This window comes from Schistocerca piceifrons, chromosome X (genome assembly GCF_021461385.2).
Source record: "Schistocerca piceifrons isolate TAMUIC-IGC-003096 chromosome X, iqSchPice1.1, whole genome shotgun sequence".
In the NCBI taxonomy this organism is placed as follows: Eukaryota; Metazoa; Arthropoda; class Insecta; order Orthoptera; family Acrididae; genus Schistocerca; species Schistocerca piceifrons.
The window spans coordinates 309,717,772-309,733,755 of NC_060149.1; the positions used below are offsets into that span (position 1 = coordinate 309,717,772).

The following is a 15,984-nucleotide window of genomic DNA, read 5'->3' on the forward strand; positions in this document are numbered from 1 at the left end:
TGTTCCAGTTCTGAAATTGTTTAAATCACCTCTTCAGATGAACAGCTATCATCCGATTAGTTTAACCAATATCCTGTGCAAATTACTTGAATGTATAGTGAGTCAAAGGCTGTATTCTATCCTAGAATCCTAGGAATGCAGCCCAGGGTGATTTTTTCCAAAGCCGTTTGACTGCGTGTAATTTAGTCCATCTGGAGTCTGCTCTTTGAACGGATTTTGCCTGGCATCAACACCTTTTTGCAGTCTTTTTCGATCTGCATAAAGCTTACAGTACTACATGGCACCACCACATCCTAACCACTTTACATGAGTGGGACATCTTTGATACAGTCCCAATTTTTATCTGGAACTTTCTTTCATATCACACTTCTCAGTTATAGATTGGTGCTCCCAGAGCACCTCCCATCTACAGAAGAATGGGGTCCTGCAGGATTCTGTTTTGACGGTCCCTATCTTTTTAGTGGCTATCAATAGTCTGGTGGTAGTTGAGGGTCCTTTGTCGTCCCCCCTCCTCCTCCTCCTCCTCCTCCTCCTTCTCCTCCTCCTCCTCCTCCTCTCTGTATGCTGATCATTTTTGCATTTATTTTTGTTCGACCACAATAGGAGTTGCTGAATGCAGACTGCAGGGAGCAATACATCGAGTGCAACCTTGGGCTCTCACTCATGGTTTCAATTTTTTGGCTGTGAAGACCTGCATAATGCAATTCTGTCATTGCCATACAGTCCATTCCCATGCCTGATTGATATGCTTTTCCCATCTTGCGTCAGTTAAAGTGGAAATGTTGGTCGCACCTCTGTGCTCTTCGATGCCTCAGCGACACCAACTGGGGGCACGAATGACTACTCTGATGCAGCTCTACAGTCCAGTCCCAGCTAGATTGTGGGAGTCTTGCATGTGGTTCACTATGACCTTTGACATTACAGATGGTGGACCTGATATAGCATTGTGGGGTACAACCGGCACCTTTTGGACTAGCCCCGTGTTCAGCTTCCTAGTGGAGGCAGGGGTTCCACCCTTTCAGATTGTGTTTCAACAATAATTGATCACTTATGCATTGTGCGTTCGCTGCTCTCCAGAGCACCCAAATTACTGTCTCTGCTTTCTAGATATGGAGATCCACCTCCCACAAAGGCAGCCCAGGTCTTGGGTTACTATTGCTGTCCACATATGGTCCCTTTTTTTCTGAACTCCAGCTTTCCCCTCTACTAACACTTCTCAGGGCCAGCTCACATACACCTCTGTGGTGCATCCCCTATCCACAGCCCTGTCTTGACCTATCACAAGGTCTAAAAGACTCGGCTCATACTGAAGCCCTCTGCAGCCAGTTCTTCTCTGTTCTTGGCATGTTTCAGGATCCAGAAGTAGTCTATACTGATGGCTCAATGGGTGCCAGTCATGCTGGCTTTGCTTGCATTCGTGCAGGCTGTAATGAACTCTGCTCCTTGCCGGTTGGCTGCAGTGTTTTCACTGCGGAGTTAGTAGCCATCTTTCGTGCTCTTGAGCATAACCTTTCCTGCACCGGTGAGCCCTGCCTCACCTGTAGCAACTCTTTGAGTAGTTTTCAAGCTCTTGACCTGTGTTGCCCTCACCATCCCTTGTTCCTGGCTATCCAAGATTCCCTTTTTGCCCTCAAACAATGTGGACCTTGGTAGTCTTTGTCTGGACCTCGGCTCATGTAGAGATCCTGAGGAATGAACTCACTGACAAGCTGGCCAAATTGGCTACCAGTAAGCCTCCTTGTGAGATTGATATTCTGGAATTGGGCTTTGAGTTGGTATTATGCCATCAAGTTCTAAGGATTTCGAATACAGGACAGCATTTTCTGACAACATCAAAGCAGTGCCAGCAGCAGTGCATGTTACGTTCATGGCATGTCTGAGACAGTAATCCGGCTCATTGAAACCTAAATACCTCCCCCATAAATGGGTGTAGCTCCTTTACATGTATGATGTTGTGGCATTTTGTTTATAGTTGGGAGATGTGTCGTTTTTGGCCATATACCAATGTTGTCTAGGATATGTCCAAGTATTTGACTTGGAGTTGAAAAAAAATGCGAATTCAAGAGGCTGCACTAAAGCATGACTTCTTGCTAGATGTGAAAAAAGAGGTTGAAAATGTTCCGTGTGGTCTTTGCTTGTGCCCCCTGTAATGCACAACTGAACATATGATGAGTAATCTGTTGTAAGAAACAATGAAAAATTGTTCAGGCACATGAATTCTTGTGGAAGCTGCAGATATTGGTATATGCCAAGAATTGTATTGACAACTACTTATTGTTTGGCATCATTTACTGGCAGTTCTAGATACTCATCTGGTGACTTATCTTTTCTGCCTATAAACTTAATAAACACCCTTTCAAGCTGCAGAACTTAGTACGTACCAGTTTAGCATAGCTGTGCACAGTTGAAGTAACACTGCTTGGCAAGGACACGAGTTTCTGTGACTGGCAGTTTATTGACTCATGAGGACATTTATTGGCTCAAAAGAAAAATTAATTCACTGACATGGCATTATTCTGTCAAAAATGCTTATTCTGCTTCTGATGCAATAATGTAAATACTTTCAATTCTGCCTGTGGTAGAAATAATGCATAATAAAAGTTTTGTTGTGAACTAAAAAATTTTAGGACAGTCATTTAATGTTTTGGCCTATCATCCCTTGCTGGGCAGAATTCTGAAAAGGAAGGCATTTAGTGAAAAGGCATGGTGGTTGTCCTGGAATGAGATTCAGGAGCAGCAGCGTACAGTTACCCTCTTTGTCCATGTTCATAGAGCTGAATGCCAGGTTGGCTTCTTTGAAAAGGACACACTCGGTTTCCTTCCTGATCTGTTTGTCATCTAAGCTTGTGCTCCATTTCTAATGACATTATCATCAACAGCACACTACACTGTAGTCTTCCTTTTATTTATTCTTTCTTTCTTTGAAAATGCATGTGGCCCTGGTGATATGGTTGGTGTCTTGATGTTCCACTATGATAGCAGTGGCAGTTACTTCTGCTAGTGGAGCACTAGTGACTGAAATATCATTATTGCTGCTTTTGCTGTTCTGCCATTTCCTGAAGTGTCTGCTGCTGCTGCTGCTGCTGCTGCTGCTGCTGCTGCTGCTACACCTGCAGCAGTTGTGGGGTGATATAATCCATGTTTTCGGATTTACGTATTATATTACATGAATCCATAACAGAATTTACAACCATTTTTTCTATTGTACAATCACTGGCAATATTCAGAATAAGAGTTACTTTCACTACTTTGCCCATGGATTGGGAGACCAAGAAAACAGCAAAGCATTATGACTGCCAGACAGTGACCCAATACCCTGTTTAAGAGCACTAATAATTGTGACAAACTACCTTTTCTACTGTAGTTGCAGTGAGTTATGAACAAAAATGGGCCATACTGAGAGGGGCAGTGGCAGTAATTGGGGTGTTACCTATTCCTGATGACAGGTTAATGCTTGTGGACCTACAGATGTCATAACTTTTGTAAAATTTCTGAAGACGTGTGAACTGAAACAATTTTCATGAAATTTCTGAAGAACTTTGAACTGAAACAGAAAGGCTACACTACACAAAGCTGCCTACACTCAACTTCCATATAGCATTACGCCTGTGTACAGTGAGGTGGGCAAGTAATTACTGCCAATTTGGACACACATGTTAAATAAACGTCTGACACAGCAGTTTAAGTATCATAAGTAATGTAAATAATTTCATCGTCTTCAGTCCAAAGAGTGATTTGTTTCAGATTGCAGCACAAGTCTGTCCTATGCTAGTCTCATCTCTGAATACCCACTGCACCTATGTCCGTTTGAACCTGTTGATTGTATTCATGCCTAGGTCTCCTCCATCTACAATTTTTACCCCTCACAATCTCCTCTGCTACCTCATTGACTATTCCTTGATGTCACAGAATGTGTCCTATCATCCGATCCCTTCCTTTAGTTAAGTTATGTCGTAAATTTATTTTTTTCCCAGTTTGGTTCTGTACCCCACCTCATTAGTTATTCTATCTACTCATATTTTTTCAGCACTCTTCTGTGGCACCACATTTCAAAAGCTTTTATTTTATCTTGTGTGAATTGCTTATCATCCACATTTCACTTTCATACAAAGGGACACTCGAGACAAATGCCTTCCTAAAAGGCATCTAATCTCCAAATCTATATTCTTTCTTAACACACACTTTGTTTTCAGAAATGGTTTTTCTTGCTATTGTGAGTCTACGTTTTAATTTTATATTCCCTCTCCTTTGGCCATAAACTTTTTATTTTGCTACCTGTATAGTAAAACTCTTCCACTTCTTTTACTGTTTCACTTCCTAATCTAATTCCCTCAGCATCACCTGATTTCATTCGGTTGCATTCAGTTACCCTTGTTTTACTTTTATGTTGTTCATCTTATAATCTTTATTCTGCTGTCATTGATTTTATCTGATCTTCGTGGTGATAATCAGATCTAGCAGAGAATAGATTAAAATTTTCTCCTCCATGTCCTCCACTTGTAACCATTCGCCATGCTGAACGCATTCAGCCTATTCTGAAGAACATAAGCCGTCAATTGGTTAATGCAAATATTAGTATGTCGGTAGTTTTAAAACATGTCTCATTGTGCAACATACCCTGTGATTTGTGCCCATAGAAGTTGTGTTGTGTTGAAAATGTAGTAGTGGCAGAACTGTGTGTACTTGTACATTTGCAATACAGTTGATTTCATAACATTTTATGTTTAACTTGAGAATTTCTGTGAGAGTCAGAGGATCGACAGCATGATATTGGCTCTCTTTGCGTTCATTGTCGGGTGTCTCATCACCAACTACTCCTGAAGGATAATGCTCGTTTTCCATGACAACTTCATTTGAGACAATATGAAATACACAGTTTCAACAACCATATTTTTGATGTCTCAAGATTAATTGTAATTGTCTGAATAGCTCTTTTTGACCTGGAATACTGATTTTCATAACATATCCCAAAGTATGACCAGCTAATATGACAATTTTTCCAGCCCAGTCTGATATACTTTAAAATGGCCCAAACCATTGCTCTTTGCCTAACTTTTTCCCCATATTCTGGTTTAGCCATGTTTTACACAGCAGATGAGACATCATATTCCTGGATTATCTTTGTCAGTATCCCTGTATCCATTTAACAACAATGTCATTATGCTCCATTAAAATTTTACTTCCTTTGTTTGTATTTTGGTATTTGAATCATAAACACACAATATTCATTACAGTGCGGCAATACTGCATTTGAAGTTAATAGGTTTTCGATATTTACAGCATAATTTTTCAGTAGTTCGAAATTCATTTTTGTTGTACGTATTAAGGGACATCTGTGAAATTCATTGAAATTTGACATTTTCTGTTTTCTATTCCATAATGTACTTTGACTTTTCTGAGCATTTTGGTATATAATACATTAAAATCGGACAATTGTGAGACTATCAAATTTCGTGGCTACTCATATACTGTCACAGTTGAGCAGTGATATCTTAGGAACTACACAGTCTAGAAGGCTGTGAATTGCTTTGTTTTATGCCTACTGCTACATCTTAAAAGTTGGCATTACGAATAAACAAATCAGTCCTTTGTTTCTGATACTAGTTTTCGTTGAAAGTAGTGTGAATATCTGCTATTTTTGTAGTAAGTTAGCTTCTATTGCTTTTTATACATAAATAAAATGACTAACAATAAAAGTAACTTCAAGAAATGCAAATGTGCAGGTAACAAATATGTGAGACCTGCATTTTCTTTCTGAAGTGCTTGAAAATACGAATATCAACTGATGAAAAGCCATGTCATGCTTTGTGTCCACCTCCACCAAACGCTTGGTGTAAATATAGGCAAGCTGAATTTTCTGGCACCCTGCATGAATTTACACATAAACATTCTCTTCCTTTGGCAGTAATGGAGGCAATCAATCCTATTTACAGAGATTTTGCAAATCCTGAGCTACTAAAGAAGTGTTAACATGGGAAGACCCAGAATGTGAATGAGTCTTTCAATAATGTTGTGTGGTGCTATGTGCCTAAAAATGTATTTGTTGGCCTTTGACTCTAAAGTTAGCTGTAATAACTTGTAATGGTGGGAACTATGAAACACTTAAGATTCTGGAGAAGTTAGGTGTAAGATTTGGACAGAACACAGCTAAAGGACTACGGGAACTGGATGAGTTTTGTGTACGTGAAGCAGAGTTAGCTGTTCAGCAAATGACAAAAGAAGCAAGAAAGAAAAGGAGGAGACAAGTGCTGGGCTGTTGTGACACTGAAGAAGACACAGACTATGGGCCAGGGCAATTCTAGTGCATAAAAGATGCAGAAATGTAAGTCTGTATAAGAATTTGTAGTAAAAAAAAGTTTTAAACCTCAATATCTCTAAACTACATTTTTTGCAATAAATGACCCGTTTTCTAAAAAAGTATTGATGGTAGAGACACAAAATTTTCACAGCATGCCAAATGTGAGATTCAACACATATGGAACTAGAATAATGAAAATGTCCCGAGTTGTTTTGTTTTTACGTTCATCTATTTACAAAATTGTGCCAAAGATTGAGTGTCTGGAGAGAAAAAAAAAAAAACCATGCCCCAGAATACAATTTTAGTAATAATTCTTGTTCAGTGTATCTAGAAACTTGCATTCAGTAATTTAACATTGGCAGCATAGGACATACAATGTCCCCTTAAATTAAAGAATGTTATTAAAGTCTTGCTAATTTGTACATACTCTTCCACACATCCACAGTGCTTAGTGACTGAGTGAATTTGGAATGCTGTGTGAATATGTGTACTTAAATTAAAAAAAGAGCAGTAGCTCAGTTTCCTTCTTGAGGTTTCTGACTATTTTAGGGACTTCTCACAACTATGACCTTCACCTAGAGATTAAAAAAAATGTATGTTCACAATTCTAGAGAGGTAAACTACCTCCTTGGACAATCTGTTCAATGATTCTCATGCTGATGCCATATGCATTTGAAGTACATTTATAGGACAAGCCAACATATAAATCAGACCACTGTTTACTGCTTATATCTTCAAGGAAGCTCGTATTTTGTAAATGATGTATCACATTTGTTAATGTAATATTTGTCACCTACAACATCAGAAGCAGTGGCTATTCACAACAAATGCAACAGTTGTTTCGAGAATAATTCACTAAACATTTCTCTATAATCAAATTTAAAGTCTAAATTGACAAAGATCTCAGAGTGTTTGAAAGGCAACTAAATGTCATTGTTTTTACAAGAGTATTCAGTCATAATGAACCTAAATTTGTCAATGTTGGTTTTTGACACTGTCTGCATTACTGAACTATAAATAAATGATTTTATAGTTGGTAATGGTTATTTTGTAATTATTTTACAGGTATCATTTAAAAGACGTTATAGTGGGAAAGATATACTTTTTGCTTGTGCGCATAAAAATCAAACATATGGAGATTGCAATAATCAAAAGGGAAACCACAGGATCTGGTAAGTAAACATTGTCATAAATATCCACTCTTGGCCCTTGTCTCAGATCTGTCAATGTAATATATATTGATATTAAGCAGACTTTTCTGTTATTGTGAGACTGTCAGGAAAAAGCCTGCAAAATAAAAATCTGAAGATCACAAGTACCAGAAGTGCCATAATCTGCAATCTATGTGTAATATAGTGATATTGACGTTCAGTGGATTCAGTTAAATATTCTTGAAGCGTCAGTAGAAGTATTATATAAATGATTTCAGTAGAAACAACAATTTTGAAGACAGCACAGTGTGAGGACTAGTGACATAAAACCTAAATATGAAATATATGCAGTATTCATGAGACATGCCCATTCAGAGGTAGGTTGATGCGTGCTCTGCATCAACAGTGTGATCCCGAAACCTGTATGCACAAAAACTGAAAGTTTTGTTTTCCAGTCTGAGTGGTTAACATTACTGAATGTAGAGCAGCAACATTTTTAATTATCTTTATTTTTTTAAATTTAGGAATGACATGTACTTGCATATGCACATAATTGAAGGAATATTTGAATATTTGCTTTCATTCTGTGTGGGAATAAGTGTATTAGAGTTAGTAAATTGTAGTTATAAAAAGTGTTAATCCTTTATTATGTCCTTTTCTTATTATTGTTGTAGGACCAAACACATTCACAGAAAATGAAACTATAGCAAAATATGAAATAATGGATGGAGCTCCAGTCAGAGGAGAGAGCATTCCAATAAGAGTATTTCTTGCCGGCTATGATCTTACTCCTACAATGAGAGATATTAACAAAAAATTTTCAGTGCGGTATTATTTGAATCTCGTGCTTATGGATGAAGAAGATCGCCGTTATTTCAAGCAACAGGTGTGGTGATCTTGAATTAATTTGATAACTTATACAATTTATTTAACATTTAGACATAGATTGAGAAATGTAAGCACACTTTTGTTAAAATTCCAGGTGAATTTGTTCTGTGTATTATCTGAATTACTGCAATTGGAATACTGTCCTTTTGTTGTATTTTGTTTCTAAAGCTATAGCGCCAGTCAGAAATCTTCCAACTTATGAGAAGTCTGTAATAAACAGCAGTGACACGCTTGGTTTGTTTGCTTGCATGATATTTATATTTTATTTCACACATATTTTAGGAAGATAGGTTTCTACTTCACAGAAAAATGGGGATATTTTGTTACATTGCTAATTCATACTTTCAGTTACCAAATTCAGGAGGTTGTCCCCAAGAAAGTGGGCCAGAAATAGCAATCCTTGAGACCCTGAATTAGGGACTGGCTGGTCATTACTGCCAGTCACTTATAACTGTAAAGTGACAGCATACTTCAGCAAGCATTTTTCCCCGTGTCTGTGGAATGTAATGTGTAGCTGCAATGTTGACGTAACCCACCAAATTCTGAGGAAAGTAGTACCACCACCCACAAAATCAGTGTTAGGTTTTCTTTACTGAAAAATTTGTAGGTGTCATTTTTAACCATTCACACACTGTTTTTAATTTGTTTGGCTTGACCCCCTTCTGGGGGCTGATGGTTCTTTCCTGAGTCCGTGCATTGTGCCCACAGGGCCCAGAGCTATTGCAACCCATTCTTCGTTCCCGGGCTGCATTTCTTTCCCTGTGCCCCTCCCTCCCCAATCCTCGCTCCTTCCCTGCTTATCCCTCCTTCACCTTTCTTGGTGTTCCTACTGATGTTAACCTGGATATTCACCTGGTTTTCTGTATTCCTTGCAGTTTTGTTCCACTTGTCTTTACTCTTTCATCCCTCCTTTTTGGCATTTTTGGTCCACCTTTGGGGTTTGACCTCCACTTCTAAATTTTCTCTCCATAATGTTAGCCATTTGGGGGAGAACTCCCTGGCATCTACAACATGCATTCCCTCACTCCCTTCCCATCTTCCTTCTTCGCTGTAGGCTGTAGGCCCCCTCCCCCACTGCCAGGTCACCAGCACATGTAGCCAGTCCTTGTGGCGGGGCTGTTATGTCCCAGTCTGGCTGAGCCCCATGACAACACGCGGATTGCACTTCTGGTACTGAGCTGTTACTTCCCCATGTTTGTGTAGGGGTGGTTGCTTGTCGTTCTGGAGCACCGTAACTCCCAGCAATGGTCGCCCGCTGTGCAAGGCGGCACTTGCTGTGGCTGGGTGGCGCCCATGGGAAGAGCCCCTAATCAGAGTGGGTGGTATCAGGGCAGATGCTTTGCATGTGAAATGTAGTAAGCTCCAAAACATTTGGTGCTGTCCTACAGCCGGCTCTTCGATTGGTAATGGATCATTTAATGCTGCTTCTTCTGACTAAGCAGCCTTACCTCCCTGGCTATACCCTGGGAGCAGGGCCAGGCTTACTGACTTGGGGTGAAATACTTTACCTGCTACATAGTCTGCACTAGCACTGACAAGGAATTGTTCACTGCCACCAAGCCATTATTTTTTGTGAAAAATAACGAAGACAGGATTGATGAATTGGAGTCTCTCAGTAAGATGCAGTTGAGTTCCCTGTGCAATAAACTTCTTATGCCACCCAGTGTGCGAGTGTTGTTGCATGTGATCACCATGGCAACATCCCGGTGTCCATTACACATTACCAGTCTTTGAATGTGACCCAGTGAGTCATTTTTCATAGGAACTTCATCCTTCAAATTTGTGAGGAACTCGTGGTCAATCTGCAATGATGGGGAGTTTATTTTCTTTGGCATGTTCAGAAAGGTTGTAAGCACAATCACACCAATACCGGTACCTTTATTCTGTCTTTTGAGGAAGATACCCTTCCACAGATGGTCGAGGTTATGTGTTAACAGTTTGACATGAATTGATACATCTCGCCACCCATGAACTGCTTTCAGTGATTGAGTTTCGGGTACATGTCTTCCTGATGTGTACGACGAACCCTCTATGCGGTGAATGTACACCCACTCTGAGGGGAGCCCCTGTGATCCACCATGCATGTGTGTTAATTGTCATGACTGTCATTCTCCACCCTCACCAGATTGTTTGGCTTACAAGAAAGAAAAGAAGATAAGAGTACGATTCCCTGGAGAACTGAAGCTCATCAGAAATTTGACGGACTTCATCCTGTGTTGATGACTTCTACTTTTCCCCCTGGTATGTCCTTTCATTCTCTCTTTCCCTTCCCACCTCCCAATGGCCTGGTTACCTGCTGGGCTTTCCATTGTGCTGATTGGCCTCTTTATATACCTCTCAGGTCATGTTTCCTCCTCCTTTGTCAGTTTGTGTTCATGAAGTGGTCCGCAATGTATCTTATAAGATAACCAGTGGTGCTGGCATTGCCACTTCTCGCTTGACAGGCCCCATTCACAGTTGGTCAATTCCATGGTGGGGCACAGCAATTGCCGTGGCTATCTTTGATCGTCGTCGTGCCTTGCACCATCGTAAGTGGCACCCATCCTCTATTAGTCTTATTACCTTTAAATGTCTTCCTGCCAAAGCCTATTACGTAATCAAGTAGAGGAACCAGGTGTGTTGGGAACACTTTTTCTCCTCTCTAGGTTCTTGTGTCCCTATGCCACGGATGTGGTCTATGCTCTGCACCCTCCATGGTTGTCTGTGGACTATTTCATTCAGGGCCTTGCCCTTTCTGTTAGCCTTTGTACAGATCCATCGGTTCTTGCAGAACACCTTGTGACCCATTTTGCGATGGCATCAGCCTCCTATGCAGCTGCCTTCTGAGGAGGAAGCAGCAGGCTTGTCGTGTGACAAGCATGCAAAGTATTTTATATTTCCTGTGATCTGCATGTTGCTCCATTGCTTGTAAATCTTAACATATACACATTAACACCATTGAGAGAGTAATTAGGCCCTTTTGGCTACTGCAAAGGCTTACCTTTTGGAAACTGGAGTGGTAGATATTTATTTATTATGCCAAGGTTGGAGTAAAAAACGCGTCTTCTTAATAGGCCCAGAAATGTTTTAGAATTACTGTTCAAGAAAGAATGCACTCAAAATATAATTTTTTATGTCTGTTTTTACAATATTTTATATAAGCACTGCAATTTTACAATAGCATATACAAATGACATGAAACAAGAGATATCCTTCAAAAGACAGTCTTCTATGACCGTGTCTTTGGGTTTCTACTTCCCAACCAGCTTACAGTTATTAGTGTTGCCTGTATGTACTCCTGGAGGCATTAGAGTGAGCTGTTTAAGCAGATAAATAAAGAAATAACTAAACAGAATAAATCATCTGCTCTAAGTGCCATAGAGCTCTACAAGCATTGCAACAAATTTACCAAACAGAGGAAATAATCTCATCAATACAGGGAAAACTGCTCTACTTCAACAGCAGGGGAAGCAGAAATTGTTGTGCTGGATACCAGGTCATGTAGAAATCTGTGAGCAAGCAGACCAATTAGGCCTGTAGGAAACAGTGTGATACAATGTGCCATTCCCCTGAGGGCTGTCTTGCTGTTGAGTCAGAATGCCATTCAGCTGTGGGAGAATAATATACATAAGAAACATTTTGAACTTTAAGGAAAATGTTAAGAGTTATTTTAATCTGTTTAGCCATTGTAATGGCAGCTGTTTTGTCTGATTGTGCTATGGGCACTAAAGATCTCTGTTTTGTATATCCAAACAATTCCACCATCATCATGTGCACTCAATAACCATGTTTTCAGTCTGAAGTGTTAGTTTGTATGTGACCTCACTCTCATAACTGGTACTATACTCTGTTCACCATAAGAGTAAACCTGATGTAAACATTAAGCCATGTATTCTTCTGCATTTGCTTGAATCTCGTTGGATTTCATGTGGAGTGGAAGCCAAGCTGTGACCAGTACAGTCAAGTACAATCATAAGGATACATTTTATGCCTTGCCACACACACAGACTGAGCGTAATGTGTGGGACAACAGCTTTACTGGTGCATTAAACTTGGACAGCCATGGCCAACCAGCGGTCCACCCAACCTGCAATGATGTGAGCAGTTGCAGTTCAGACGTAAAAAGAGACAGGCAAAGAAACAGTATAGCTTCAAATGTTATTTAACTTTTAAAGAGAATGAAATAGTATTCGGCAAAACTCCAGCACTACCGCGTGCTTGTTAAATGATCAGACAGAAAGCATAAAATGCTCTTTTTGTCCCCTGACTGATTACAATCAATAGTGATGAAAGTTCCTAACTTAAGCACAGGGTAATTTTTCTGAATGAGCTATGTTTGATGCAAAAGCATACTGCAGGGATTTCAGTGTGCTGTTGAATACTGAAGGCACTGAAGGTATTAATTAGTCAGTCATCTGCTAATCTCTTAGCTCTTTCCTTATCCGAATCTGAGAAATGCATTTCAGTTCTGGAACTGCCATCTGCTCCATTGATAATGAGTCAATCAGCAACATAATCCATGAAGCCACCCATGCGCCACATTTTCTCCTCCTCTTTTATGACGTGCCTTTCTATAGCCCCCCAGCGTTCGACAGCAATGTGTGAAAAAGTTGTGTGCGTTAGTTCCAGTATGTCTGGCAGTTTAATGGTCTTGTTATTTCTCTTGCCAAATCCTTTAACTTGGCTCCAGATCAGTTCTGTTAGGTTCACATTGTAATGGTACAGTGGCAAATGTAAAAATACAACATTGGTACGGAGTGCTCGATGATGTGAAGATGATTGTTTATCATGTTTCTATAACACATATGTACATGCGTGGCATAAAAAATGATGAATTTTACATTTACGATATGTAGGTATTTGAAATTGAACAAGAAAAAAAAATTGACACAGCCGAGGCTTCAACCACCAAACCATAAATTGCAATCAGTTGTCAAGTCACCACGCTACCAATTCTGATTTATAGTGAATATGCGCTTGTCTCAGTTGTGTCTAATACAGTCCCTCAGAAAACTTCGAAGTTGTTTATCTCTGTGAAATTATGACGAACATTAAGAATAACCCATTTCTTGGTACTTTTTAACCGTGTTCCACACGCAGGTTTCACTACGGAACAGGGAGCAGCCTCAACCATTTTCATACTGCTATATTAACAGCGCAACAATCAGAGCACAACAATGCAGAGGCTGTGACTGTACACGATTTTTGAAATAAAAACTACATAGCTAAAGCATGATTAAGAAAAACATTGATGGCTGTTAATACATTCGAATATCTTAAAGTTTCATTTAATGCAGCTTAGTAGTAATATATTTAATATGAAAGTATAACCTCCTTTCAAGAGCATAGCACCACCAGTGTAGGTGCACTACAGATTTTGACCAATCATCGCATTTGTGTTTGTTTACATCAGGTTTATTCTTATGATGAACCGAGTATAGATTCTGGATTCTGTGTGAAGTAGTTGGACCATCATAATGAGGTTCCAGCTGTTCCCAGCTGCCAAAATTGGGAAAGCTGTGTCAGGCTACTATCTGTCTAGGTGACGTTGTCACAGATGAAAATTCTCCACGAATGTCAGGTGGCAAGATGTTGGGAAATCGCACATTATTGACAGTCCACGTATGCAAGCAATAGTTAATTCTGGGGTATCATTTTGTGTGATATTGAGGACTTTCATCACCAACTGAAAATACAAAAGCCCTCATGCAAATGGAAAATGTGTCTGACAGTACCCCCCAGGGGCCTCATGGGTCTTTCATGAGTTCATGCTTGGCGCACATGAGTCCGCAAGGTATTGTGGTCCATTCTTCCTTCTTGGGCTGCATTTTCTTCTCCCTTCCTGCCTTCCTTCCTGTCCTCACTCCTTCCTCTCTGCCCCTTGCTTGCCTCTCTCTGTGTTGTTACTTATGTCAGCTCTGCTATCCAACTGATTTCTTGTATTGCTTCCGGTTTTTGTTCCCATTACTTTTTTGTTTTCATCCTTCCTTTTTGGCATTTTGGTCATCATTTGGAGTTTGGCCTTCACTTCTAAAATTTCTCTCCATAGTGTGAGCCATTTGGGGAAGAACTCGCTGACATCTACAGTGTTGATACCCCTCTGTAGCCCATGTCACCAGCACATGTAACCGGTCCATGTGGCGGGGCTATTATGTACCCATCTGGCTGAACCCCCTGACAACACAGAGATCACACTTCTGATAATGAGCTGTTCCTTCCCCATGTATGCATAGGGGTGGCTGTGTGTTGTACTGAAGCAAGGGAACTCCTGGCAGTGGCTGTCATGCAAGACGGCGCGTACTGTGTCTGGGTCAGTGGTATCGGGGCAGATGCTCTGCATATGAACTGACTGCTCTTCTACAGCCATCTCTTTGGTTGGCAATGGATCATTTAATGCTGCTTCTTGTGACCCTGCGGCTTTCCCTTCCCTCGCTACACCCTGGGAGAAGGGGGCCAGGCTCACCGGCTTGGGAGGAAATACTTTACCTGCTACTTGGTCTGCACTAGCATTGACAACGCACTGCCACCAAACCATTTTTTTTTTTTTATTTTATTTATTTATTTTTTTTTTTTTTTGGGAAAATGTTGAAGGCAAGATTGACAAAGTGGAGTCTCTCAGTAAGATGCAGTCGAGTTTCCTGTTGATTAAAACTTCTTATGCCACCAAATCTGCAGCTGTTCTTGCTTGTGGTCATCTTGGTGACATCCCGGTGTCCATTACACCTCACCAGTCTATGAATATGGTCCAGTGAGTCCTTTTTCATGGGGACCTCATCCTTCAAACTGAAGAACAATTCCAGGCCAGTCTATAATGACTGAATGGTCATTTTGTTCATTATTTTCAGAGAGGTGTATGGTCAGTCCCACTGATGCAGGCGCCTTTATTCTGTCTTTAGAGGCAGATACCCTCCCAGAGAAGATCAAGATTATGCGTTACTATTGTGACGCTAAGCCATATGTCCCACCATCCATGAAGTATTTTCGGTGCTTCCATTTTGGGCACGTCTTCCCACTGCATGGCCGACCCTCTATGCAGATAATATGGACACCCACTTATTAGTGATTGGGAGCTCCAGTGTTAGGCGGGTGATGGAACACCTTAGAGAAATAGCGGAAAGTTCGGGGAAGAAGGCCAGTGTTCATTCTGTCTGCTTGCCGGTGGGTCTTATCTGAGATGTGGAGGAGGCCCTGCCGGCAGCAATAGAGAGCACTGGGTGCACCCGACTGCAAATTGTTACTCATGTCGGCACCAATGACTCCTGCCGTCTGGGTTCAGAGGTCATCCTCAGTTCATACAAGCGGTTGGCGGAGTTGGTGAAGGCGGAAAGCCTCGCTTGCGGGGTGGAATCTGAGCTAACTATTTGTAGTATCGTTTCCAGAACCGATAGCGGTCCTCTGGTTTGGAGCCGAGTGGAAGGCTTAAACTAGAGGCTCAGATGATTCTGCGGAGATCTGGGGTGCAAATTTCTAGACCTCCGCTATCGGGTGGAGAAATGTAGGGTCCCCCTGAATAGGTCTGGCATGCACTACACGCAGGAAGCGGCTACAAGGGTAGCATAGTACGTGTGGCGTGCACATGTGAGTTTTTTAGGTTAGAGCATTCCCTCCCTAGGCCTGACAAGATGCCTCCTGAGATGCGACAAGGTTGTAGTAGGCAAAATGCAACAG

At 40.8% G+C, this 15,984-nt stretch overlaps 1 protein-coding gene across 2 annotated transcripts in view; it reads left to right on the forward strand.

The window, feature by feature from the left end:
- Window positions 1-15,984, forward strand: part of LOC124722944 (vacuolar protein sorting-associated protein 26B-like) — a 68,874-nt gene that overhangs the window by 42,318 nt on the left and 10,572 nt on the right. For both annotated transcript variants that reach the window (XM_047248108.1, XM_047248107.1), the window contains 2 exons: window positions 7,364-7,470; window positions 8,124-8,335. In XM_047248108.1, coding sequence (XP_047104064.1) covers window positions 7,364-7,470; window positions 8,124-8,335 — 319 coding nt within the window. The remainder of the gene's footprint in view (window positions 1-7,363; window positions 7,471-8,123; window positions 8,336-15,984) is intronic.